This window comes from Lissotriton vulgaris, chromosome 9 (genome assembly GCF_964263255.1).
Source record: "Lissotriton vulgaris chromosome 9, aLisVul1.2, whole genome shotgun sequence".
In the NCBI taxonomy this organism is placed as follows: Eukaryota; Metazoa; Chordata; class Amphibia; order Caudata; family Salamandridae; genus Lissotriton; species Lissotriton vulgaris.
In genome coordinates, this window is record NC_141697.1 from 1,177,532,330 (window position 1) to 1,177,560,290 (window position 27,961).

General features: G+C 46.8%; 1 protein-coding gene across 3 annotated transcripts in view; it reads left to right on the top strand.

Annotated features, from left to right (window-relative positions):
• LOC147692969 (protein SSUH2 homolog) overlaps positions 1 to 27,961 on the top strand; it is a 459,976-nt gene that overhangs the window by 157,126 nt on the left and 274,889 nt on the right. For 2 of the 3 annotated variants that reach the window (XM_086939216.1, XM_086939218.1), the window contains exon 9: positions 27,194 to 27,283. The exons of the other annotated variant lie outside the window; for it this stretch is intronic. In XM_086939216.1, coding sequence (XP_086795342.1) covers positions 27,194 to 27,283 — 90 coding nt within the window. The remainder of the gene's footprint in view (positions 1 to 27,193; positions 27,284 to 27,961) is intronic. 3 annotated transcript variants of the gene reach the window in all.

The window sequence follows — 27,961 nt, forward strand, 5'->3', positions numbered from 1 at the left end:
GTGTCTTCGCTGCGGGCATGAAGAGTGGACCTTGATACATACTGCACAGCGCAAGCACGCTTCTGGAGGGGGGTACTGGCCTGCCTCTCTGAAGTTCTGTGGTGGAGCTTCCTCACTCACCGAAGCTTGTTCTCCTTCACGTGATGGAAGGGATCGGGGGCAACATCTAAAAGTGACATCTCGTGCTCCTGGGCTTTACCTTAGCAAAGAGAGATATAGCTAGAGGAAGGCGGATGTTGCCCCCTCAGTCTCGATTTGGAAAAATGGTCTAGACTTTTGTGTGGGCCTTGAGCTCCCCATTTTATAGGCTAGAGGGTGCCCTAAGAAGCACTATAAGATTTGGAGGCGCTGGGCAGATTATCGAGGGATGGAGCTGGAGCCGCCACGGGGGGTGGCAGAGTCGAGACCATTGGCCTCTCCTGTTCCTTGCACTCCCTTATGTGTGGCTCGCAATTCCTCAGTAGAAAATGGTATTGTGATTGTTGAGCTCTTGTGTAAATTGATGGCAGCCTAGGTCAGTAATATGTTGTTCCGGCATATCGAGACGGTGAGCTGGGGGATGGGGAAGTTGGTTGTTTGCATGAATTGATTTTATTTGTATTTCATGTTCTCCTGTCCTTAAATATGCAAAAAGGTCAAAGTAATTTTTTTTGTATTTTACATGTGGCAGCTGTCTCTGGGATTCAGAGGTCTGCATTACCTGTACCTGCATTATCTGTACAATTTTGCCAAATAAAATATGTTTAAAATAAAAAAAAACCTTCAATACAACCAGATTCTTTTTAAAATTTCAGTGAAATCTAGCACCTAAAAGACCAACATGCCAACCACGCGTTTCTTGTTGCGTGAGACCGGGACAATGTCAAATGTTAAGGTTGACCACAATGGAGCACAAGTCAGATACTCAAGGTGGATTAGGCCTTGGTTTGGCTGAACTTCAGACTGAGATTACATTTTGAAGAAAAAGTCCAGGAGAAGGTAGAGTTCACCAGGACAAGGCAGCAAGTTGCATCCAAAGAGGAGTTGTCAACACCAGAGAGCACTGGACAAAGTCTCGATAAAGCCATTGACAATGGCAGGAAAAAGCTCTGAGCAGTAGAAGCAAGATGTTTGTTGTAGGAAAGTGCCCTCATTTTGCATGGTTGCCCCCCTCTCCCCTTTATGCCAATTTTGAAGTGCTTTGACCGAGTACGCTCTGGGTTCCTGCCACCTGATTATTATTATTATTATACTCATTTGTAGGGCGCAGGGAATCATCCCCAGGGGGATCTCTCGGCGCCAGAGAAGAGAACACTAATGAGCAGAATAATCCTAAAACATCAATTTCTTGAGCATTTTCTTAAATCGAGACAGATCGGAACAGGCCCGGATCTCCTCAGGGAGACTGTTCCAGTGGCTGGGGGCTAGATGAGAAAAAGCTTGACCACCCACTTTAACCTTGTTTATTCTCCGCGTGCAAAGCAGATTGCGATTACTGGATCTTAACTGACGCACGGGTCGATACAGGGCCAGTTTCTTTTCAAATAGGCTGGGCCATTCCCCTGCAGAGGCTTGAAGACCATACATAGCAGTATGAAAATGGCTCATTTCCAAATAGGAAGCCAATGTAGTTGGCGTAGGAGAGGTAAAGAAGGGGTGCACGCCGGTTTGTTGAGGGCGAGGCGGGCTGCTGTGTTTTGCACCACCTGTAGTTTTGATAATAAGTCTTCCCTTATTCCAACCAGCAGAGAGTTGCAATAATCCAGTCGACTAACCAAGAGCGACTGAAAGAGGGTTTTTCTTGCCGAAAGTGGAATTCAAGGTAAGTTCTTTCTAAGTATCCGCATTGTTCCGAAACAGGTGCCTGACTACGTCTTCACCTGTTCCTCCATTGATAACTTATACAGATACCCAGGGCCTATGTTCTTTCCTTAAAATATAATGTCACCAAACCCAATTGACAGCTCTCTGGTCACATGTGGGTCCCTTATAAAAGGCCCTCAAGGTAACAAGGGCACTGGGATCAGGGAAAGTCTCTGAGGGCTGCAGCACTTATCGTACCATGGTGAGAGGCCCTGTGTCTTTACACTCTGACACTGCCATTGCAGGCTGCATGTTTTGGTGCAGAGCAAAAGTGAAAATTTGGCATGGCCCACATCCCTGTGAGCCATGCCTACAAACCACGGCCCAGGCAAGCCACCCCTCTAGCTGGGTGCACTGTGCCAGTGGTAAGGGTACGTGTTCATGAGCCCTGTACCCCTACAGTGTCCAAGTCCATTCTTGGGCATTGTAAGTGCAGTAATGCCATTAAGTGTATATGGTATGGGAGGTAGTCATTACGAACTCCAAAGCGCCATAATGTCCCTACCGAAAATTGGGAAGTTGGCTATCAAACTTCTCAGCACATTAAACCCATACTGATGCCAGTGTAGGATTTAATGAGAAATGCACTCAGAAGGCATCTTAGAGGTGGCCCCTAAAAACAACCTAACTCTAGTGTCCTGGCTGAGTGACTGTTTGCCAGCTGCCACCACCAGACATGTTTCTGGACCCCTGGTTCTAGAGCCTACAACTCTCTGGGTCCTGAAACAAAGCCATCCTGGAAAAAGGTACCACGCCTCCTACCTCAAAGAACGGCTGGGTCCATGAAGGGGAATCTTCAAAGGCCTGCCACCTTTGGTAGGCTACCCCAGCCATTTGCTGCTTTCAGCAAATGGCCCCCATCGGTTCTGACCCCCACTCTGTGCGGGAGAGTTGGTGGGAAAACCAAGACAGGAACAGAGGCGTGACCAACTTTGCCAATGCCACCCCTCGGGGGGAGGTGAGGTGAAGCACAACTTTAAGTCCCCGCCAACTTGCAGATGGGGGGGACCCCACCAACCAGAAAGAGGCCTGGGTCCCAGCTCACTGGAGGGGGGCACAATAGAGGTTGTACCTACCCCAAGGAATGGGCCCATTGGCCCGACCTGTCCCCACCAGTAACACCCCAAAATTTAGAAGTTAGGGGCAACCCCAAACTTTGCCTCCTCAGACCAGAGCCAAATAGGAGAAAAGAAGAAGAAGGACCGAAAAGCCATGCAACGAGGAGGACAACTACTGACTTGGCCCCAGCCCTACCGGCCTTTCCCAACCTCAGACTCCTCGAAAAGAACTTTGGTGTGTCCTGCAGTCGGCAGTCCTCAAAAACCCAGAGAACTCACCCTGCCTTCAAATCCAAAAAGGACCTTTGTCAACTGTGAGCATCGGACTTGCTCAAGCCAAGCCAACATTGACTCTGGCAGACTCCGTAGGTCACCGTCACTCTGTGCCTGACAACCCGAGCCCGAGCAGGAGTGAATGAAACTCTCAAGGAGGTCCTACCAGTGATCCAAGCCTGGATCATAGTGACACCCGACAATCAAGCTCCTAAAAACCAACATGCAGTCGTCAACTGAAGATCTCCCCTCAACCGAAGGCAAAGCAGTCCAGAGGAACCAGCCACAACTGTCCGACTGATTCCGACATCGAACGAATCAGGCCCAAAAGCAGCAACTCTTGAGATCTCATTCGCCTACAGCCACTGACCGATTCAGAGGAATCCTTGACCGATGTCTGTAACCACAGCCGGGGCTGCATCCTACACCCAGCCGCCTCTGTGCCACTGGTGGTGTAGATCTTGAGTGGGCCATTTTGCTTCCGTGTTGTCCCTAACCCTAGGAGTCCTCGTTTATCCAACTTGGTGGCCTGCTTGCCGCAGTCCACCACTCCCGCAGCCATTCTAGCCCATTGGCTAACATATGGACCGGGCACTCCGCACCTGTCGCCTCGATGCCACTGGTGGGGCAACTTGCTGCCACACTGTGAACCTACTCTTGCCCATGGACCCGTAAACCCCAGTTCTGCTATCAGAGAACTAAATAGTTGCTCATGAGTATATTATAAAACTGACACAAATTTGCAGAAACATTAACCATGTTCTTCCTTCCTACAGGAAATTTACCAGCCTGGTATCTTGCGATACCTGACTGAGCAGGAAAAGTAATTACAAAGTAATCCAACTGTATATTGATTCACTGCATTTGTACTGTCATTTGATTGCATATATTTCTACAAAGTATTGATATACATACCTTTACCAGGACTGGCTTGGTTCTAGAAAAATAAACCACAACTAAATAATATTTTTATACAAACAAATTGGTCTGAGTTCAGTCCTTGAGTGTGTAAAATCATTCCTTGCCTTAGTGTGTACAATAAACGCTTAACACTACCCTCTGATAAGGCCTTACTGCTCGACAACACAACCACAAATAGAGAGTAAGGTACTATCTACTTTTACCTCTGCCTACCTTTGGGGATCCACTGGACTCTGTGCACACTATACCTCACTTTGGTATAATATATACAGAGCCAGCTTCCTACAGTCGTCATCAATTGGGAGCTGGTCACCATCGAGCCCAGTGAAAATGTTTACCTTCAGACTTAGACAACATTTTGGAAGACCGAAACATCCAGCGTGACAGAGCTACAATCTGTAGCAGAAGAGGGCTCCATGAGGCCAGACACTATCACTGAGAGGTCCTTGGGAGCAGGATTTGCTGCTGCATAGAATAACGAAGCAGGAGCTACTGCACAGTCAGACCAACTGGCAATTTGCCTTGGGTGGATCCACTGTCAGGTAGCACCTAGTCTTCTATCAGTTCTTCTAGAACTTTCAGTGAAACGTCTTAGAAGTCCCACGTTTAGGGCTAGGCAGGAGTAGGACCTCTAATACCACTTCCAAGAGTGCAAGACCTGGAAGACACCATTTGGTGGGGTGGGGATTAACACTCAGTCCAGCAGAGATGAGGTATAGATTTCAAGGTCTCTGGAGATTGTTATGCACCTGTAGCTCACACAGAAGGCTAGCCAACTATCCCTTGCACTCATGTTTGGTGGTCCTGTGTTCATGGAGATGGTCCAGTTCTTCTTCAAGCATCAAGGTAGGCCTCTAGCAGTAGGGAAGTCCTCTGGGAAGCAAGGTCCTCAAGAAGCAGAGCTGTCCTCTAGTAGCAGCAGTGCAGACCTCCGGAACCAAGGCAGGACTATAGCAACAGGGTGGCCAACTAGGTGTCCAGGAAGTCCTTCTGAAGTCTTCCACAAGGTCAGAAATGTCCTGAAGAGCTATTCTGGGGGTGCAATATGTATACTTAGTGCCAGCCTTTGAAGTGGGGAATTTCCCAAGCTACCCCCACATCTGGTTCTGGAAAGTTCTTCGCTTAACCTACCAAGGCTCCCAGAAGTCTGGGGTGAAAAAAGGCCAGTACCAGGTTCCTTAGAGTGTGTGTGCTGGAGACTGCCCTTTGAACTGTAGGTGGGCAGGGGACAGCTCTGCCCCAGCCATCCTGGCAGGCTGGCCAAGTCTGCCAACACCTAATCCCCTTTTTTCTTACTGAGAGGAATACACAAAGACCAACAGCAAGTAAATCACAGTAATGTGACCAGCCCAGCCAAGTACTACTCATAATGCAGTAGATTAAAGCATTTCAGTGTGGTGGTCCACATCTCCGCACTAAAATGCATTGTCATGCATTTATAGCGCCTCCTTATGTTATGTTATGTTAAATGGGTACTTATAAGCGCACAGCTACTCAATAGAGTGTCACAGCTCTGAGGCATAAACAGTTTGCTATGTAGTGTGAGAACCATGGTTATTGCTGGAATAGCCAGGTTTTCAGTGATTTCCTTAACGCTAGGAGATCTTGTGTCAGACTTAATTCCACCGGTAGATTGTGCCACAGTCGCACCGCAAGAACCTGGAAGGAGCGCCCCCCCCTATCCGCGCTCGGTGGTATTTAGGGGCATGTGCCAACTGAAGTGTTGAGGACCTTAATGTACGGCAAGGGGAGTAGAACTGGACTCTCTTCATGATGTACCCGGCACCTATGCCATGGAGAGCCTTAAAATCCATGGCCTTAAAATGGATCCTCTTGCGGACTGCGAGCCAATACATTGACTGCAAACATGTGGACGTCAGTGCTCTTGGGCCCAGCATGAGTATTGCTCTGGCTGCCACATTCTGGGCCACTTGAAGCCTTAACAATAGATACTCCGGCAACCCTAGGTACAGTATGTTCATGTAGTCCATCCTATAGACTATCATATCTTGGACTACTGTTTTTCTATGAATGATAGGCAGGAGAGGCAGGAACTGCTTTAGCATCTTCAACATGGCAAAGCAAGACCCAACCGCTGCCTGAATCTGATCCTGCATAGAGAGATTCTCGTCCAGCGTCAACCCTAGATTTTTCACTGTTATGACAGAAGTGGAAGGGGGAGACAAATCAGCTGGCCCCCAAATACGCCATACACTGCTGGGGGGTGGCCGAAGAAAATGATCTCCGACTTTTCGGGATTACATTTAAGCTGATTAGCATGTAGCCAGGAGAACACTTCAGTCAGACAGAAGTTAATCCTATCTCATATAGAATCTGAGTCTTTATCGCAGGTGAAGAGAAGCTGTGTGTCATCCGCATACAACACAATTTTTGCTCCATGAGCCTCGGCCAAAGATGCTAGTGGTGCCATCTATATATTAAAAAGGGGGGGTTCAACATTGAGCCCTGAGGAACTCCCGTCACCAAAGGGCGGGGTCCAAACTATTTGATTGCGGTGTTTTAGAAAGGAATCAAACCAGTTGAGTACCGTACCCCCAAAACCGCATTCCTTTAAGTCCGCCGTTATGTGTGAAAGAGCTGGCTTTTTGAATGGGACAACAGGAGTTGGTCATGGGGGACGGTATCAAAGGCCGCAGATAAGTGCAATAATATCAATGCAGCCTTGCCGCATCTCCCGACACTACCAGCAGTGCTGTTTCAGTGCTGAAGTTCACCCTGAAACCAGACTGACTCTGGTGGAGAATTGAATTTGTTTCAACAAAAGTGGTAGTGACCTGGTTCTTGACTTTTTCTAAGGCCTTAGAAAAGAAAAGAAGCAAATGTATTGGCCTGTAATTAGAGGCCAATTCTGGGTCCAAAGTTGTTTTTTTTAATAGGGGAATAATTTTTGCCTTTACCACCTATCGGGGACCAGGCCCGACTGCAAAGACAGGTTAAGGATCCGGTTAACCGCAGGATTGATAATCTCCACTATTGATGCTATAATGCTGGCCGGGCATGGGTCAGAGGGAGAGCTGGTTTTAAGGCCTTTCATGATTTCTAATGATTTGTCCAAGGGAACCAATAGAAACTGATTCAAAGATGGTTCTCTCACATGAGTTAAGGGGAAGTCTGACTCTACACTGTCGCTCAGCGGGAAGGTCTTCTAAATATTTTTAATCTTGTCATGGAAATAAATGGCCAAACTGTCAGTCCATGCCTCAGTAGGGATGAATGACTTGGCCACCGCTATAGGAGAGGAGAATTCACTGACAATTCTGAAAATGTCCTTATTTTTGTTCTTTGCTAGGTCTTTTTTGAGGAGAAAAAGTGTTTTTTCTCTTCAAGGACTTGTTTATAGTGGGTCTCCAGCGCTGGAGCTGAGCCTGCTAAATAAACCACACTGACAGAGTAAAGCCTGTTAGCTGGCAGCAGCATGTCTGCACTGCTTTTGGCAGGCTTGGGGTCTGAGTCAACAACTTGCTCAGCTGCCTACAAAGTATAACATGATATTCAACTGACACTCCGGCGCAGCACTTCCGATTAACTCAGGATGTCATGAGCGCCATTGCACAATCGCTACTGCTGAGAAAGCCTTGCAGGGTACACTTTGTGATACCCAGACTTGTAGGCCGCAGGTGCAGCATAGTTTAACTTTGGAAGCCTGACAGCGCAAATGGGAGCCTGCTGCCAGTGCTGTAACTCCTACCGCATTGTATCTCTTGGGCAGTACGAGACCAAGCAGCGTAATGATCACCCAGATTGCCTCAAAAACAAAAAAGGTTTCTGTTTCCAGATACCTGAGAGCCTTGCTAGAAGAAATACAGCCAATACTTACTGGGGTTGACTGTTGGGATTGTGTATAATGTATAAAAAGGAAAAATTGTTCCTTTTTTAGGTGTCCCCTCACTCACCGGGGTTGCCCCACGGTGACATGCTTCATCATTGGGGCCATCCCAGTCCTCTACGGGCTGGGGCGTGCTACGACTTGCGAGGTTACGTAGGAGCACTTAAATGGACTATGTGTGGTGCATGTGTATTTGTGGGGAGTGGACTATGTGATGTGAGTTAAAAATACCTGCCCATTAGGTTTCTAATAAACTTTATTCTGACCTCTAGGTGGTAGTATTAAAAACCGGAGGGAGACAAAGTAGGTGCCTGAATGCAGGAGGTAACCAGAGCACAAAGTTGCTAGGATACCGATACCCCTCCGACTCCATGGGGCCCAGTTAGGTCTCGTAAAAAGAACCACGTGTTTTTGGAACAAAATACGTAGGTATAAATGCATGCACTTAGCAGAGTTTGCTGCAGTTGAAAGCCTTTTTGTAAATATCTCAGTGAAAGAGTTAAGGAGTGGCGAACACAGGGCTGGTCCCTGTGTAGTCCCGAAGAAGTGCTTGGGGTATGCACGAAACATGTCGACTTAGGAGTTGATAGGTACATCTGGACACATTAAGTTTAGGGCAGCCTATCTCCCCACCCCGTTTTTAATAATACCACCTAGAGGTCAGAATAAAGTTTATTAGAAACCTACTGGGCAGGTATTTTTAACTCACATCACATAGTCCACTCCCCACAAATACACATGCACCACACATAGTCCATTTAAGTGCTCCTACGTAACCTCGCAAGTCGTAGCACGCCCCAGCCCATAGAGGACTGGGATGGCCCCAATGATGAAGCATGTCACCGTGGGGCAACCCCGGTGAGTGAGGGGACACCTAAAAAAGGAACAATTTTTCCTTTTTATACATTATACACAATCCCAACAGTCAACCCCAGTAAGTATTGGCTGTATTTCTTCTAGCAAGGCTCTCAGGTATCTGGAAACAGAAACCTTTTTTGTTTTTGACTTGAATTACTGGAGGGCGAGCCTAGCTAACAACCCTCTAACTCCCTTCCTCATTTCCTCACCCAGATTGCCTCCCAGCGTACTTGCGGCCGCTGCTGGAGTGGTGGTCTGGTGCCTTATCACTGCAACCTCGCCCCCAGGTTTGTGATTTTCACAGCTTCAGAGCCTGGCAGCTTTCTGTAATGTCATTCCTTTTATAATTCATATCTCTGCCTCTGATATCAAGGTACAAGGTCCTGTATCTTTCATAAACTACCAATTCCTTTGGGGAATGCTCCCTGATGTAATTTTGGTCACTATATTGATACAATACACTGCAGAGGCCTCGGGGTGAGCCCAGAAGAAGAAGGAGCCAGTGACAGGAGATCCTTGGGAGGGGGAGCAATGCGTTCGACCTCTGCTTCTGAATCCCCGGTGTAATGTAGCACCTCCTCATTCTGTTGTAGTAGGTACTGCGGGGGCAGAGTGCATTATCCTGCAGCCTAGTCTGGTGCCATTGGATGGTCTAGAGAAACACTTGCTCTGCTCTGAGGGGTGAGAACCGCCACTGTGGAGCAATCTATCCCCCGCGGCTGGCTCCACCTGGCCGAAGCTGTCAGCAGAACTATGGGTCAGTCCGTACGCATGTGTACACCCCTAACAAGAGGATCCGTCTGCAACCCCCAGAAAGGTGAGAGATGCCACAGATGTTGCAAGGGTTGCAAGCAGTAGCACCTACATATAAGGGCAGTGACCTGTCTGTGTTATATGTGCAGGAAGGGAGAACGGCGTACTTGAAGTAATAACCGGGAGACCTAGTGAAATGAAATGAATGAAATGAAAATAGATTTCTTAAGCGCATGGCTGCCCAAGAGCGTCCCAGCGCTAGTACACACCACAAGCTTCCATGACCTCAGATGGAAGAAGATGGAAGATAATTCGGTAATAAGGGGCCATGCACAGGCAATAAAAACATGCTGAGTTAATTCTTTCTCAGAATAAAGCATATGCATGCTTTAAAGAACCAAAGATGTGTCCTCAAAGCTGTGGTGTCAGCAACATGTACAAATGGGCTCTCTCATGAGTACACAATATGCGCAGCATCATGTTTCAATAACGGAATACGTTCCATGTCTTCTTGTCTTTAAAACAACTTTTATTTATCATTTCATAATCTGTCGTATCAAACATATTCAGGAAGGTCTGGCTTTTTAGTCAACAGTACAAAGAAAAGTTATACTACATGTCCCAGAATGCAATTTTATATTGGATAAGAAATGTCATAAATGGCTGAAAATGAAACACATTATAAGGCTACTTTTGCAAAGCAGTTCACCTGCCTTGGCACAACCTAATGTTGCTCTATAGCCATCAGCTCAGGTCTAACTCCCTGACCTTCACATGTGTGCATCAAGCTCCCAATGGTAATCGAAATCAGCAATGCAGCTTTTGTTTGTACTTTATGCTGTAGTTCATATTTGCATTTTCCAGAAATTATTTGATCCTACTGATCTGTTCACATCACCAATCCTGCAGTCTGTTAATATCATGATTACACATTTGTTTACCTACAATCAAGTTGCATGGTCACTAACACTCCTCCATTTCTGGTGCCTTCCAGCAGTTTACATATCTTTTTAAAGTTTCTTGTTGCTCAAATGGGTGTCATTTCTCTTTTTTCTTTTCAAAACCTTTATTGACAAGTTCAATGCAGTCAAAATACAGTTTGCATCAGATCGGAATGACAAGCACAGCACATTTTGAGTTGAATAATGAAAATGTAAAGACATTCCCAACATTCAAGAGAAAAATTCCATGAGGCACTGCCATGGTACCAAAATTAACATGATAATTCCCACCCTAAAGGAGGCGTGGCACAGCCGCAGTGATGGTGACCAGTGCAGCGAACAGGGGAGACAGAGGGATAGAGGCAGGCAGTTACTGACCAGCACCGCCGGCTGCTGCAGGCGGGGTGCCAGCAGGGAGCACAGGAGAGGCAGCACGGCTCAAAGGATTTCGGGAATGAAGGTATTTCACCAAAGGTCCCCATATGTCAATTGGGCGAGACCTGGCAGGGTGTAAGTACCAGAATTCCGATAGCAAGGTCTGGCATCTTGAGGCGTCCTCAAGCCAGTGAGCGAACCTGGGCGATTGTCTGTGACCCCAGCACATGGCCACCCTACGCCTAGCCTAGACAAGCAGCATTGCAATCAGGCGGTGAGAAGCATCCGGGCAGAATTTTACAAAGCCCAGCAGACACAATGTAGTGTCAGGCTGCACAGGCACGGAGGTAATCTCAGAGATAGTGGTGCATACCACCTGCCAGAACTCCGACACCTTGGGGCACAGCCATGCTAGATTAGCAAAGTCTGCAGCTGGGGCAGCACAGTGCATGCAACTATCACTGGGTATGAGACCTAATTTGTGAAGCTGGGCAGGAGTGCGATATAACCTTTGTAAATACTTAAAATGAATGAGATGAAGCCGGTAGCTGGGTTATGGTTTCTTTGTCTGACTGCAGCAGTAGAGCCAGTTAGCCTGGGCGATGTCCATGCCCAAGTTCTCGCCCCACGCCACGCGCGCCCATTCTGTGGAGATGGAAGTGGACGACTACATGAAGGCATATCATTTAGTGACTATTTTGTGAGGAGTCGGGGATGTGTACATGAAATCAAGGGCAGGCATCGTGGGTGGAGGCTGGGGAAACGTAGGATGTAACTCCCAGCATATAGCACGCAAATGATAGAACAATAGAGTGTCCAGCGGACCAGAAGCAGCGGGAAGAGAATAGAAGGTGTCTCCGAGATATAGATCTGCCAAAGTTGACAGGTCGACAAGTGTAATGCATGTTTAGACATGCCAGATGGCTGAAGAGGGGGAAAGGCAGGATGACGCACGATCGGCATGGCATTAGCCGATAGTAACGGGAAGTTGGAGAGTCAGCATTGTCCGGACCAGGCCCAACACAATGTCTCAACGTGTCAACTTCCGCTTGCGAGCGACTCGCCAGGGAAAAGAAGGCAGTGGGGGAAGGCGAGGGGGACGCGATGTCAGTCTCCACAGCCACGTGCGGTTGATAAGGAGAGGGATGGATCCAGAAATGCAGAAAACTGGCCTGACCGCATAGGGCGTATAGCTTAAAATTAGGAGCACCCATACCCCCTACGGACATAGGAAGAGTGAGAATATCATACGAGACTCTAGGTTGTTTACAGGCCCAGACGAGAGAGATGATCAAAGGACGTAGTTTGCGAAAGAAATTAGCAGTGAGGAGGATAGGGATATTCAAAAAAAGGTAAAGGAATTTCGACAGAACGACTATCTTAGCAATGGCTGTGCAACCAGCAAGAGACAATGGAAGCCGACTCCAATGCGGAATTTTGGATTCCAACCAGTCCACCGCACACCCGAAGTTAGACCTCCAAAGGTCGTCCAAGTCCCTACTCAGCCAGATACCCAGGTAGTGGGTGGGGCCGGAGGCCCAAATAAAGGGAAAGTCTGGCATTAATGGTATGGTGGCATCCGTAAGGGGAAACAGCACAGACTTGCTCCAATTCACCTGTGTGCCAGACAATCCACCAAAGAGTATTATCTCACATACAAGAGGGCGAAGATTGTCTTGCAGTGGTGAACATACAGAGTTATGTAGTCCTCATACATAGAGACCAGGAGGGAGTGGGCCGAGAAACCTATGTCCCTCTGAGTGTGATGCTGCCGGAGTCTGGCCACCAGAGGCTCCATTACGATGGCGAAGAGATTAGTGGATAGAGGACACCCCTGCTGGGTGCCGCGTTCAATGCAAATGTCAGCCCATTAATTCAGAGACGAGCTGAGGGGCAAGTATAAAGAAGAGATATCTTTCATATAAACATATTGCTACAACCGATGCGAGGTAGGAGAAAAAATAAAAAGGGCCATTCAAGCGTGTCAAACGCCTTAGTGGCATCTAGAAGAGCGGCAACTGCGGGGAGACTAGGATTGATCTGGTGAAGCACCGAGAAAATGGTCCGGAGGTTGTGCGAGGTGGCCCTGCCAGGAATTAAACCAAACTGGTCAGGGAGATCAATGAGAGACATAAGTAGTAGAAGGCGAGAGGCAATTAATTTAGAGAAAATTTTATAGTCAGTATTAATAAGAGAGAGGGGGCAATAGAAGTCGCGACAGTCGGCTGGCTTGTCTGGCTTGAGTAACAGCGTTATCATGGCCTCAAGTAGGGACTGAGGAAAGAGTCCATTATCAAAAGAATCCCTGTACATAGATGCCAAATGTGGTTCTAAAAGCGATGCATACGTTTTATAAAAAGAAGCTGGAAGACCATCCAGACCCGGAGCCTTGCCGCCAGGCAAGCTATTTATGGCAGCATGTATCTCCTCCTTAGTGAAAGGCTCATCTAAGAATTTCCGATGATAATCCTCCAGCCATACGAGCGCAATAGTCTCAAAATATTGTTTGAAGGCCTCGCACGAGGGGGGTGGGGCCAGCAGTATAGAGCTGCGAGTAAAAATCCTTGAAACAGTCCTTAATTTCTTCAGGAGAGGTGGTTCTAGTGGGACCCCCATCACTAAGAGCCGTAATAAACGACGCAGCACGGGAAGGGCGTAAGAGGTTGGCTAAGGTCTTTCCAGGCCGATCACCCTCCCCAAAGCAACGGGTTCAGGCCACTCTGCACAGGAAGGAAAGCTCTCTATCAGCCTCTTCCTTTAATTCAGTGTGTTTTTGTCTTAGAAGTGCGAGGGTCTCAGGCCTGGGGTGTGCAGCCTGAGCGGCATCCAGAGTCCTAATTTCAGTTTCCAACTTTGCCAGAGTGGTACAATTGAACGGAGGACACCGGCCTGTTTAGAAATACACTTGCCCGGTATTACTGTTTTGAAGCCTTCTAAAGTACGGAAGGAGAGTCTACCGAACCCACATTTAGATTGAAATAATTGGTGATGGCTGTTTGGATCTCATCGCAGAAGACTGTGTCGCGGAGCGCTTTCGGAGGGAGTCACCATGTGAATGCTCGCTGTGGGGAGTGAGGGAGACGAAGACTGATTTGAACTGGTGCATGATTCAAGAAGGTACGCGCAATATGAGTGGCAGAGTTAAGCCAGGTATGGACATCCGGGGAGGCGAGCCAAAAATCAATGTGCGACCAGCAGCCCCGAAACCCCGAGAAGCAAGTTCCCTTGCGGTCGTCGGGCCACATATGACGCCAGGCATCATAAAGCGAGTTGTCAGTAAGTATGGACTGAAGTAAAGTGGTAGCACGCTGATGGGATCAATGGGGACCAGAACGGTCCATTTCCACTGAAAGAGTAACATTAAAATCCCCCCCCCAGAGTATAGCCACCAGGCCAAAGGAGGAGATAAGATGCCAAATGTGGGTAAAGAAATCGGGATCGTCTGAGTTAGGGCTGTACACAGCAGCGATCGTCATGGGTTGAGTTAACAAGGAGCCATTCAGAATTACGTATCTACCATCAGGGTCCGTATTTGCCTGAGTAGTTTGCCAGGGGAGACCCCTGAATACGAAAATGGAGACCCCCCTTGCGTAAGAAGAATAAAACAAGGAATGTGATTCTCCCCAGTAACGCGACCAGAGTCTGGAGGCAGATTCAGGCAAGAGGTGCGTCTCCTGTAGGAAACATATGTATACCCTGTGTTGCTGCAAGTGAGAGTGAATGAGCCTGGCTTTTCGTTGATCGTTCAGACCGCGGACGTTCCAGGTCCAAAACATGGTGTCAGTAATGTCATACTATATCTGAATGAAAAGCGCCGCAGTGCAAGTAGGACAGACATTGTACAGAACTAAATAGTGTGCAGCCGCGCGGGATCACCCACCGACAAGGGAGCAAGGAAGGCGCCCACAGCAAGAGGCAAGGTAAATCGGATACAGTACAGTGAAGCGATCCGACCACACAGAACCAATAAATATTAAACGAAAGGTAACATACCAAAACCCCCCCACCCATCTAATCCTCCCATGATAGCAACTCAAAAAACAATCCCAGATGCTTTTCAAATGTCTCAACCACCACCCCGCAATCCCACCCTAACAGACCAAACAGCAGCATCAAAAGGAACCCAAGCCCCACACCCACTCCTGCCCCCAAATCAGACCGCATAAGACCTTCCACCCCCACACCCACTCCAACCCCCCAATCAGGCTGAGATACCACCCCTTCCCACCCCAGGAACCCAGAACTTGGTAGAGCGGAAACCATAAGGAGAAAGGTAATTATCCTGTGAGGGCATGGCAGAGCTGGGCATACACCCCTGCAGTTTAGCAGGGTGGCCAAGCTACCAGAGCATCAGACAACAATCAGTGATTAGTAAACCTAGAAAGTACAACCAGTCAGTCATTGTTGCTAAGGCGATCATCCCCAGCGGGCTGGGAGCAGGATGGAGAGGGGCCTGTTGATTTGTCAAGTTTCTTTGCAAAGGCAAGGGCATCTCTGGGATCCGGGAAAATAAGCGCTTTTGCGCCCTGCCGAACTCTCAACTTTGCTGGGTATGCCAATGAGTAGGAGACATCGTGATTTTGTTAAATCCGCTTTGCATGAAGGAATTCGCATCTGGTAGCCTGAACAGTGAGAGTATAGTCTTGAAAGAAAGAGAGCGTATTGCATTGATGATTTATTTTGCCCATGTCCCGCACCACATGGAGAATGGCATCACAGTCTCGGAAATTTAGTCTTTTTTCGATGATAGGGCGAGGAGGTAGTCCGGGACCAGCGCATGGACCAAGGGAGCGGTGTGCGCATTCAACAATAAAAACTGAGGAGAGAACATCACTGAAGAGTTCCTTGATTAGTTGCTCCACGAAGTCCTCCATATGGGCTATGTTGGTGGACTCTGGAAAGCCAGTTATGCGGAATTTACTCCGACCGAAGCGGGCCTTCAAGTCCTCGTTTTTCTACTGGATAAAAGCAAGAATTTTGTCCATCTGTAGCAGCTTCTAATGATACTGCGTGGCTGCATACTCAGCGTCCGAGACTCTAGATTCGACATGGAGGAGACGATTGTCGTGGGAGTCAACACGGGCCTTCACAGAGTCCAGCCGGGCAGAAAGCAGGTCCCGTTGAGTCACTATTCCTGTGACTGTCGATTTGACATCCACCATGATAGCTTTTAGGTCATGATCGCGGGAGGGCGGCGAGTCCATAGTTGCTGCGGGGTCACCACCGTCCAAGCCAGTGCCGTCCTGGCGGGTCGACCTGTGATTTTCGAATGCAATTTGGGCTGTTTGGGGTCGACCTCCCCCATGGGGGAGGAGTCTCACAGCAGGCGCCACCAAGAGATGAGGGAGCAACAGAGCACCCAAGATGAGCAGAGTTGGCGCAAGGAGGACCCCTAACCCAACTCCGAGCACACACAGTGACTGGAACAGAGGGCACCTGGACAGAGGAGAACGGCCTGCAGGGTGGACCTCAGGGTGGCAGCCCAGCCGGGAAGGGCTCCACCGTCGCGACTCTTCAGCGAACAAAAGCCTTGGAGAAAGACAAATGGGCAGGCAGAGAGCAGATGGAAGATTTGAAGGATCCATAGGTCCCCAAGAAGGAAGCACAGTCACCCAGCTCGACAGGGGCCCAGAGATCAAGACGTGCACCACACTGCGCCCAGGCCCTACAGATGAAGTCTCCGCCGAGATGGGCCCAAGAGGAAAGAGGCCATCTCAATGCCAGGAGTTCAAATGCCAAAAAAGAAGGATTTACCTATGCCTCTATGTACATGATTACAACATTTAATGTTCATCAAAGAGAAAACCACACTGTTAGTTAACTCAGACAATTGATTTATGTCAATTATTTTTTGAAGTTCATAAATTGTCCGTGACTTACGACAGGAAATAATACATAGTCAACTTCACATTGAACACACAAAAAAAGATTTTTGCAAGGGAAAAAGCACAACAAACAACGTGTAAACCATTATTGTGTGAATTATAGTGAACATATCACCATAAAGTGCATATAGATTGTACACAGTGATTGAGCAATTGTCTCAAAAACAGTAAACAACAAACTTTCATAAAGTACAATGAGTTGGTAACAGTTTGGGGGGTACGTCTTATTCAATACCTGCCCAACATTGATGCTAAATGCTTCAAATGTTTTGCCCAAAATTATTGGCATGTCCTAACTGATGTTGGTTTTTCGTTTTTCCTGTATTCACACAATCACAATACCATAATAAATAGTGTTACAGGAAGTTGGGCAGGTATTGAATAATACGTACCCCCCAAACTGTTATCAACTCATTGTACTTTATGAAAGTTTGTTGTTTACTGTTTTTGAGACAATTGCTCAATCACTGTGTACAATGTATATGCACTTTATGGTGATATGTTCACTATAATTCACACAATAATGGTTTACACGTTGTTTGTTGTGCTTTTTCCCTTGCAAAAATCTTTTTTTGTGTGTTCAATGTGAAGTTGACTATGTATTATTTCCTGTCGTAAGTCACGGACAATTTATGAACTTCAAAAAATAATTGACATAAATCAATTGTCTGAGTTAACTAACAGTGTGGTTTTCTCTTTGATAAACATTAAATGTTGTAATCATGTACATAGAGGCATAGGTAAATCCTTCTTTTTTGGCATTAATAGGCCCTACCTACCCTCTTCCCTATTGGGCCAAACCCCTCCTTTCTTTTCTTCAGGAGTTCAAATGCGGCACCTCAGCAGGGGTGTGATGGACCAGTCACAAGAGGCACCAGAAAGCAGCTCCGCAGCGGTACTGTGGCGATACAAGACCCAGCTAAAAGGCAGGCCCGCAGCAGCAGCTTAGGCGCGGGGCCTAGCACGGCCAATGGCGGGAGCAACACCAATCGCCCGGGACAGAGGCCTAGGGGAGCGGGCACACCCCGCCTCCAATATCAGCAGCAGCAGATGTGGTGGAGTGGGCAGGCCCAGCCACAGGATGTACCGGTCCGGCACAGATCCAGCATGCAGTGTCAGGTCACAGGTTGGGCGTGGGGAGACAGAATAGGCCTTTGTGAGGCTAGGCCCCTGATGTCGTGTGTGGTGGGCGGCGGCGTCACAATCCGCCGAGAGAGGCCGCAGAGGTGAGAGTGGGACCAGAGATCCCCGCACAGCACTGCAGCAGTGGGGCGAGGAGCGCGTACAACCCGGGGCAAACACGAATCGGCGGTGCGGGGGGCACACCACTTGCGTTACCAGGCCCGGGCATTGAGAGCGAGCAGGGGTGGCACCAAGCAGGAGTGAGGGTGGAATATGGCGCCGGAGCACCCTAGGCCCGGGCAAGGCACTTCAGCGCGTGCGCCTCCAGCCCCACCACAGAGAGCTCCCGGTCGCGGCAACACTCACCGGATGGCAGCGAAAACCCACCATCGACCCTCTGGCTGCACGGAGCCCCAGGCAGCCCCGATGACAGCAGAAGCGAAGTGGTCGGGCCCAGGCAGGCCCATGAGGTGTAATCCCAGCGCCTCAGATGGGCGGCAGCTCCCAGTTCGTGAACAATCTCGGGAGGTGAAAAGAGCTTCAAGCGATGCCGCAGGTGAGGAGAGGATCTAACAGGGTGCACCAATTGCAACTATTGAGAAGGCCATCGTCTGCAGGATTTTAACGGATCTTGGGCTTGGTCTGCAGAGCCCACTTAGAGTGTGGCCATCTTGCAGCCGGCCAAGCCACACCCCCATTGGTGTCTTTCCTGATATTTATATATGTTTCCCTCATTTTCATTGCTTGATTGTGCTTGTGAGAAAGTGTCACTCATGGTCGTTGAATGTCACTCATAATTACACTGAAATTATGATAATGTCACACATACGCAATCTGAAACCTTGGCGGCTATGCTTGACCCAGGGCACAGGCAGCAGGCCCCGAATGCTCTACCCTTCTGCTCATCTTTGCTCTACCCTGACATTTACTGCCAGAGCTGTCGGCATTGGAACTGAGTAACCAGGTTCAAGTCTCAACACCTGCTTCTAGGCAAATCACTTAACCTACCCATGTCAAAAGAAACGTGACCATGTTAAATGTAAATATTGCTGATATAAAGCACTCCAGTATCTTAGGGGTTGAGTTTCCGTTATACAAAAATTGCAGACAATTGTACAAAGAGGTCAAAACAATTATACCCATTTAGTGACTGATTTTCACAAAGTGAAACCAGAAACCCTGGATAAATCACAGCTTCCCTGCTTACATTTTGTGATCTTAGGCATAGCACTTTCAAATATATGATTTCAGAATACCAGCTGCACAAAAGCCTACTGTGATTGATTTAATAGACCATAATGCTACTTGATAGTGATCTAGGACACAGACAGGGTTCAAATAAAAACTACCCTGCCTCTTATTTTACTAATGGTACTGTCACCAGTTTAAGGGCGGAGAGAAATGGTTCTAAATCTATGTTGAAGGAACAGGGGGGCAGATTTACAATAACTGGCGCATCCCTGCATATCAACAGGGATGCACCAGTTTTTGTATTTGTATTTATTTATTTGTAAAGCGCAAACATTCATCCTGAGAGGACATCACGGCGCTGAAGAACATTGCAAGTGATTTGGCATCGGCTCTGTTTGAAAATTATTGATCTGACCTGGGGAAGAGGAATGTTTTCAGTTGTTTCTTAAATGAGACAAAGCAGTCATTTGTTCTAATTGTAGGGGGTAGCTCGTTCCACTTTGTTGCCGCAATGTGAGAGAAGGCCCGCTCTCCCATCCTGACAGTACGAGCTCGGGTGATGACTGCTCTTCCTAACGTCATAGATCGTAGGTGTCTAGAAGGTTTATGAAATCTGACCCTGTCATGTAGGATGGTGGGGCCTGTGCCGTGGAGTACCTTATAAGAAATGCACAACAGCTTAAAGATGGCTCGTTGCCGCATTGGGAGCCAATGAAGTTCACGCATGCAACTTTTAGCTGAATCAAATTTTCTTTTGTTGCAGATGGCTTTGGCAGCGGCATTCTGAACCAGCTGTAATTTAGAAAAGAGATAATCCGCCATACCTACAAACAGAGAATTACCGTAGTCCAGCCTACTCATCAGTAGTGACTGGACTAAGGTTTTCCTGCAATCCGTTGGCACCCAGGGGAAGACACGTCTAAGCAACTTCAGAAGTCCAAAGCTCCTTCCACAAGTTGTAGAAACATGGGATTTCATGGATAAATCCCTATCCAGTATTATACCTAAGTTTTTTGCTTTAGCAGTGGGGTTGGGAGGTAAACCCAAGTCACTTGGCCACCAGCTGTTATCCCAGGCCTGTGTGCCTCTGCCGAACAGTAAGATTTCGGATTTGTCGGCGTTTAGTCTAAGACAGTGGTCCTGCATCCAAGTTGCTAATTCGGTCAAACAGTTCGTCAGTCTAGTTTTGGAGTCATCATTTCCATCAATGGTGACCATCAGCTGAGTGTCATCAGCATAGGAGCACATTTCTACGCCCCACTTTTTGCCAATGTTTGCCAGCGAGGAGACGAATACGTTAAACAAAGTTGGGCTCAATGACGCCCCCTGGGGAACTCCATATTTTATGAGTCGTGGAGGGGATGTGTAGTCACCCAAACGTACTGATTGGGTTCGATCCGCTAGGAACGATTGTAGCCATCCCAATGCTTTGCCCAGTATTCCTTTCTCTGCCAGGATGTTCAACAGTTGGTTATGGGGTACAGTATCAAAAGCCGCTGATAGATCAAGAAGTATCAGTGCGACTGTTCTACCCTGATCTACCCTGGTTCTGATACTGTCTGTCACCGCTAAGAGTGTAGTTTCGGTGCTGTTGTTTGTCCGGAACCCTGTCTGTGAATCATCCAGCAGGCCATTTGCTTCAAGAAATGTGGACAGACTTCTGTTGACTATATCTAAACAAGGAATAGGAGGTCATCAATACCCCTACCTACTATCACTTGGGAACCTTGAACCACCAATATATAAGGTGCATCTTTAACCCTACGCAATTGTGATTATTTATTACGGCCGTCTGCAGAAGCATCATCATCATTGGTAGAGTTCAAAACCTACTACGCTCAGCCCTTTTGTAAACTATACTCTTCAGCAGATTATTATATCAAGAAAGATGTTTCAAGCTACACAAAGAAACCAATAATAGACTTGGACTGCTATTTTAAAAGGATATCATACCATTCTTTAACATTCCCATACAAAGATAAGATTTAGATCCAGCTTAAACCGTAAGCACATCGAACCAGGAAACACCAAGTGGTTCTCCAGAAGAAGGCGTGAATACGCCGAAACGCGCGTAGAGACAAATTAATAACACCACTTGTTTGATCTTTTTATCCAATATTTTTAAAAATGCAATGTGTATAAATGTAAATTGTTGTGTTTGACAACATTGTGATTTGTAACATTGTCAGTGGTAATAACTAGGAGAAAGTAATTATATGTTTTTTAACTGTGTTAAGGACTTAATTAAATACTGTTTATACTTTTTTAATAAATGAATCATGAATAATATCTTTGCTTATTGTCAATAATTATATGTGCACTACTTTAGGTGATTTACTATTTGGCTACAACAAATCAATCTTCTCCAGTACCTGTTATCCTCGCAGGACTTTTTAGTTGCCTAGGTATAAGTTATATTTATAAATTGTTCTGCATTCTGTCCATCACCTGTGGTTTTTGCATTTGTCACCCCGAGTGGGATGGGTATGCTCAGACGTGATTCCCATGCACTCCACACCACTGGATTCAAGCAAGCCGGGCTGAAGACGGCTGGAATGCCAGAAACCGGTCCTCGGAAGCTTGTTTCCGGTCCAGGGAAGGCATTGCTTGGCAGTTCGGGCTGGACAGTTCCCACGAGGCACTGGGTCAGACTGATTTGCATATGGCCATGTCTGAACTGGGGTGGTGTGGAGTGCAAAAAACGATGGATTTAGGCCCAGATCTCTGTACTGGGGTGAATGTATGACATTGTTCTGCATTCTATCCATCACCTGTGGTTTTGCAATCATCATTATTTGCGGCAATTATATTAATCAGGCAAACCTTTCGCCCATCTTGAGTTATCTCCACCGTCACTTACCTTCCTGACGGATCTGAGCTTGATTTTACTGCCTTAAATGGAACTCACAGTGCCACCCAGATCAGTGCGCCCCTGGCATATTCTGAATAAGATGTCATAAAAAAATGACCCCTTCACCTTCGTTGGACGTATTTAAGGCAATATTCCACAAGTGCGTTTCTTGAAGAAAGGCTATATCCACTCCATATCAATTTAGATATATTACCAACCGGATACTTTTGACCACATTATTTAGCCTCCTAACATTCCATGTTATGAACTTGTAGTTCTGTCTATCACCATTCATGACTACAGTGTGTGTGAGTATTGTCTTTGTCTAGTTGGGGAAATGCAATTGTGTCAATCAGGGCAGGCACCCCTTTTAGTCCTATAGAGTGTGTGGCATATCGTCTCTGCACATTCCCGGTATTAAACTTTCTAACAATGACCACCTCCCCCAGGCAGTAGTACCTGATTCCCATAGCACAACCACTGTCTAAGGAGTCGGAACTCCGCCCCACACCTAGCTAGGTTACTGTTGTACGGAGCCTCTGGACTTCCTCTCATAGTGTACCTAGTTCTCCTTCTGTATTTGTGACTCGATCCACCAGTTTTTGCAGATCTAGGTGTAGGTCGTTAATATCCATCACTATTGTGTCCTTTTTTGCCTCTAGCGCCACCCGGGAATCTCTGATGGCGTCCAGAATTTCCGCTTTATCTTGCAGGGGATCCATGGTACCGTGGCGCGGCATCTGCTCCAGCTCTCATCTGTTATGCTCAAATGTTATTGGGCCCAGCACTGCGTATTGCATTATCTTGTTGGCCTGTGCTCCTCTCGCCGGTTTCTCTTTGCCCATCTTCTGACCCTGCAGTGGCGGCCTAAGGCGCGTCTTCTGTCACCCTGAACCTCTCTCGGGAACCAGGGTGTGGTCAGAAGGGGCCCGGCAGGGAGATGTTATCGGACGTCTCTTCTTACCTCCCTGGTGCTTCTTACCCCTGCCAGCTATCTTCTACGGCTTTCCCAGAGGGGCCCTTCCTTCAAGCCTAGCCTGTGTGGGGCATGTTATGTTATGTTATGTAATTATCATTGGTGGTCCGGGTCTTCGGCCGTCCCCACCCGAGGTCATGCACCAGAGCTAGGCCTCTTCTCTCAGACCACGCTGCTGAGTCCGCGCTGATTTTGCTGGATTGCTCCCACCCTGGGGCCACCACTACGATGCGGTTGAGGCCACAGAAATCCTCCAATGCCCCAAGATATAAGTGCGCTGCTGATGCGCCGCACAGACTCCTCAATGAGACCAGTCCCAGCCGGGGGGGTCCCGCTTCCTCTCCACAAGCGATGTGGCCACACTCAAGATCCACTTCAAGCAGCTCTTATTGATGTTTTCCGTCCGTCGGTGCAAAGGGACCCACACCCCAGTACCTCCAGGCCTTGCGTGCTTGTTCAGGTCACCAGGCCGCAATCGATCCGGGTAGCCTCTGGCCACATAGGATCGTCTTCTGGGTACCTCCAATTTCACGATGGGATGAGCGAGGGTGCTGTCTCCCACAGAACCCCCAGCCAGGGCCCAACTGCCGAACGCGGCCTCCTCTGGGCTCGTTTGTTCTCCGGGCGAAGATGAGACGCTGCCATTTTAAGGTCAGGCTTGTTTCTGGATTTTTCCAGATGGTATTTAACCTTTCCTAGTCTCCGTTAGCCCCGGAGTCCTGGTTGTTCCAATCAGGAGATATTCAAACACTGTTTTGTTGGGTAATTCGGCGGTTCCACCAGGATTAGTGGAGGATACCGAGAGCAGGCGCAAAAATGATCCCGGCACTTTTATATGCTGATGACGCGGTTTTAATATCCAGAACCACAAGAGGGATGCAATTGTTATTAAACTGTTTTATAGATTTTATAGATTCTTTGGATTTGTTAAAAAATAAAAAATCACATGCAATGACTATGGGTTCTAGGAAGGTAGCTGAAGCAAAATTTTACTGTAAGGGGATTGACCGAACCAAGGTGTCTACTTTCCCATATCTTGGGGTGCTCTTTGATGATCAACGCTCATGGTGTGCACAAAGCACGCTCAAAAAGAATGTTTTAGCTAGAGCGTATGGGGCAATGTTAGATTTTGCTAAAAGAATAGGTTCTAAGCCGCTCCCTGCTATTTTAAAGATTTATAACGCCAAGTGTATCCCGATGACTACCTATGGTAGTGACATTTGGGGCTACATGAACACAACAGAAATACAAGTGGCAGAAAATAACTTCATGCGTAAACTACTTTCTGTCCCCAGATCTACCCACATTTTTAACGTACACCAGGAGTTGGGAGCTGGTTATATTTCAGACTTGATTGCAGCTGTCCCACGTCTCCGCTGGATGAGAATTTGGGCTCAAACAACCCCAAACTTTAGCCAATTAATAATTCAGGATTGCTTAGTACTGGATAAGGCACTAAGCATCCCATGGCTTAACTATATTAACGTTCAAACTGAGAAGTTAGGTTGCCCTGAATTGTTTACGTTTCCTACCCCTTTGACTAAGCCCACTGTTAGAGCAGTTAAGTTGAAGTTTTTAGATAGATGTGAATGCGTAAAGGAGGAAAAGGAACTAATTAAGCCCTCGGTGAGAAAGTATGTCACACTGAGCCTGGAGCACCAGATGCAACCATACTTGACCTACATAAACAAAGCTTATCATCTCTTTGTTTTGACAAGATTCCTTTTAAATATGGTACCCTGGCTACTGTCCTTTCCGAAAGGTTATTTTAAATCAAACTCACCAATTAGATGCACATGTGACACCTTCTCAGAGCAAGATATTCTACATATTATGGTCTTTTGTTCCCATTATGATCACCTACGTAGAAAGTACATCCTTCCGCTGGTAAGGGATCAAAACTTTGTTTAAGTAAGGCCAGTTTTGATCTACTTGCAAATGTTAAGCTCACCAGTAATCTGCCTGGGGGTAGCTAGTTTTTTAATTGGTGCAATTAGATACAGGAATAGAATAAAGCAGAGTTAATCATTCTGAACAAGACTGATAGTATGTTATGTGGATCATCATCCAAAGTTACCTAATAGTCTTAATCGTGGTTGGTTTTTATTATCTTTTGTATGACGTTTTAATGGATTCTAAATATACAAAGATATGAATTTTAATAGATTTAAATTATGTTTATACAATGCCTTATGTCTGTAGATGTATTATGTTGTACTTTTATGGCTTTAGCTAGCCGAATAAAGTTGATTTAACTGACTGACTGTCTAGTGGAGGAGTATTCCATATGGGACAGGAGCTCCACAGAAGCGCGTGTCGCCGGGCATGATGTCAGGCCACGCCCCCAAGTGTAAGTAAGGTTGTGCCAAGCTCCGCCCTCCCATCCTGCCAGTGATGGCCCTATCCAAGTATACCTAAGCTCCCTATTCTGTGTGGTTGTCTAGGAGGAATACACAAAGCCAACTGCTAACTAGACCCATTCATGTGACCCAGAGACAGGGTGCAGGCACTAAATGTTTTAAAGACACTGCACCCTGCCCTCTGGGCTCTCTAGGGCCTACCCTAGGGGTGACTTAAATGTATTAAAAAGGAAGATTTGGGTCAAAAGGTATATTTTGCCAGGTTGAAATAGCAGTTTAAAACTGCAATGACAGGCTGCAATGACAGGCTGCAATGACAGGCTTGAGACTTGTTTGAAAGGGCTACTTTCACTACTACCATTTAATTTACAGGCCCTGTGTACATGTGCGGGTTTACTAGGGACTTATAAGTAAATTAAATATGCCAATTGGGTATAAGCCCATGTTACCATGGTTTAAGGAGTGAATATATGCCCACTGGTTAGCAATGGCAAAGCGCACAGAGTTTTTAGGTTAGCAAAAACGAGATCAGCAAAAATGGAGGGGGACGGCAAAATGCTTTGGGGGCGACCACCCTAAGGCTCATAGGTCTAACAAAGGTTAAGGAGAGGGGGCATGGTAAGATGTAGGGTAAGGGTGGAATGGGATTAGGCCTAGGCTTAGATTAAGAGATCAAGATTGGTGTTAGGGTGAAGGTATGTTGTGGTCAAACTGTAAAGGGGGCACATTTAATCTTTTTTGCGCTGTTGTTTTGGGATTTCAAGTTGATGTAAATCATTTACATTTCATTTTGTAACTGTATTTTTGAAGGGACTTAATTATATGCAACCCCTCATTCAAGTTACTCATCTCAGATAACAGCAGCGGCTTCTTTTCTACGCCTTTCTCTAGTCCTTCAGAGCAGGTACCAGAATATCAAAGAAGCCACTGCTGTCATCTGAGATGAGTATCTGTATAGGCGGATGTACATAATGTAAGTCCTTTCAAAAATTGCCCGAGGATGGCTGCATCCCCTGAGGGATCTCATCTTCAATGGTGTCTCCCTCTGTAGTTCTCTAAGCTGTAGCTAGACCCACCGGCTGCCAACTCGAAGGCAATTCTCCAAAGGCTACTCAAATAGGATCACTACTTAGACCAACCAGGACTCATCTTTCCTGATCCAAAATCAGTATCTTCACCTTGGAAAACATATAGCTAAATATCTCTCCTCCCAGGCATTCACAGAAATTAGCACTATCACAGCAACTTGACCAACTCTCAGCCAAATGAGAAATGATGCTTGACAGCTGCTGGGCCTGAGGGTTGTATGAGCAGTTATGCCTCATCAGATGCTCCACGGCCATTACTCTCACTGTTGGGTCTTGCCCACACCCTTGCTTCATCCACCATTTCCATTTTTGTGATGCTTGAAAAAATTGTCCATTCCCTTTGGTCTCCCTTTACAATGATTTGTCTGAATATTAGTGTGGCTAATCTTGGGATTCTAAGTCTGCTGCAGTGACCTGACCTACCTAATTTACTACCCACATGATTATGTGCTGCTTTAGGTGAGTAACCTGCAATTCAGCCATATACTGACACAGCTCCACTGAGAAACAACCAATGGTTTCCCCACCTAAAGCCGAATGAACAGCCACTCAACAGTCGTCACCTTGACACAAAATAAGAGGTGTATTTATAAAGTGCATGTTCACGCAGAGGAGATCCCGCACTACTATATTGTGACTGGAACCTTTAGCCCTCATTATCAGCTAGAAGCTGGAACCGTGGGATACTACACTGAAGTATTTATACCATGCCTCAGAATATCAATCAAACACCACACAAAAAAGAGTTCAGGTAGACGACGAGAGATGAAAAGTTTACCAATTTATTTATCTTGTTGTACATGTGCCAATGGCTATCTGAGTTAATCTATGACACGTTTTACTCTTTTCCAGCTGTACCGTCTGCACTGGTGGTAGGGTAACATGCGACACATGTTTTGGAAAAGGGGAACTGCACTTCTTCACTGAAATGGAAGTGATATGGTAGGTACATATCAGAGGGGTTGAACTTGTCTAGACTAGTGGTCTTTGTTGATCCTTGGTAACTGAAGTCATGAAGCATTCAAGGACTAAGGTGGACAGGTTAGTCTTGGGCATCTGACCATGCAGCACTCTATTATAATGACAGGGCCTTTGTGCGCCTACCAATCAATAGATCCTGAGGTGTGTAAAGAATTTTGTAAAAGGCCACCATTAACAGAACTATCTTCAGTCCTTTGCAGCACTTGAGAAAGTCTACTTCGAATCCCAGACTTCTGAGAGGGTAGGTATGGTGAGGTTGTTTCACAGTGATTAAACCTCAACATCGGAGTGGTCTGTCTCCACATTTGTTAGGTCTGGGTGTATGGAGACTTAATATGAGTTAGATGGCAGACCAGAACATCTGGATGTCTGATTAGGCTGACAATCCTTCAAAATATATATAATGGTGTACCTCTTATTTCATTCTGGTGTTCTTTCCTACTGCTGTGCCGCTCAGTATCTGTCCTTCTGAAGCATAACACTCATATAGAATGGAACTGGTACTGCATAAGATTCTTGGATTAAGGCCCACTTATGTATAAAGTCAACACCCTGAGTCTCCCAGTTGGCAGGAATCTAGTTTATTATGATGCTGGACTGAAAGGAGTAAGCAAATGATGCACATATCCCAAAATCTCG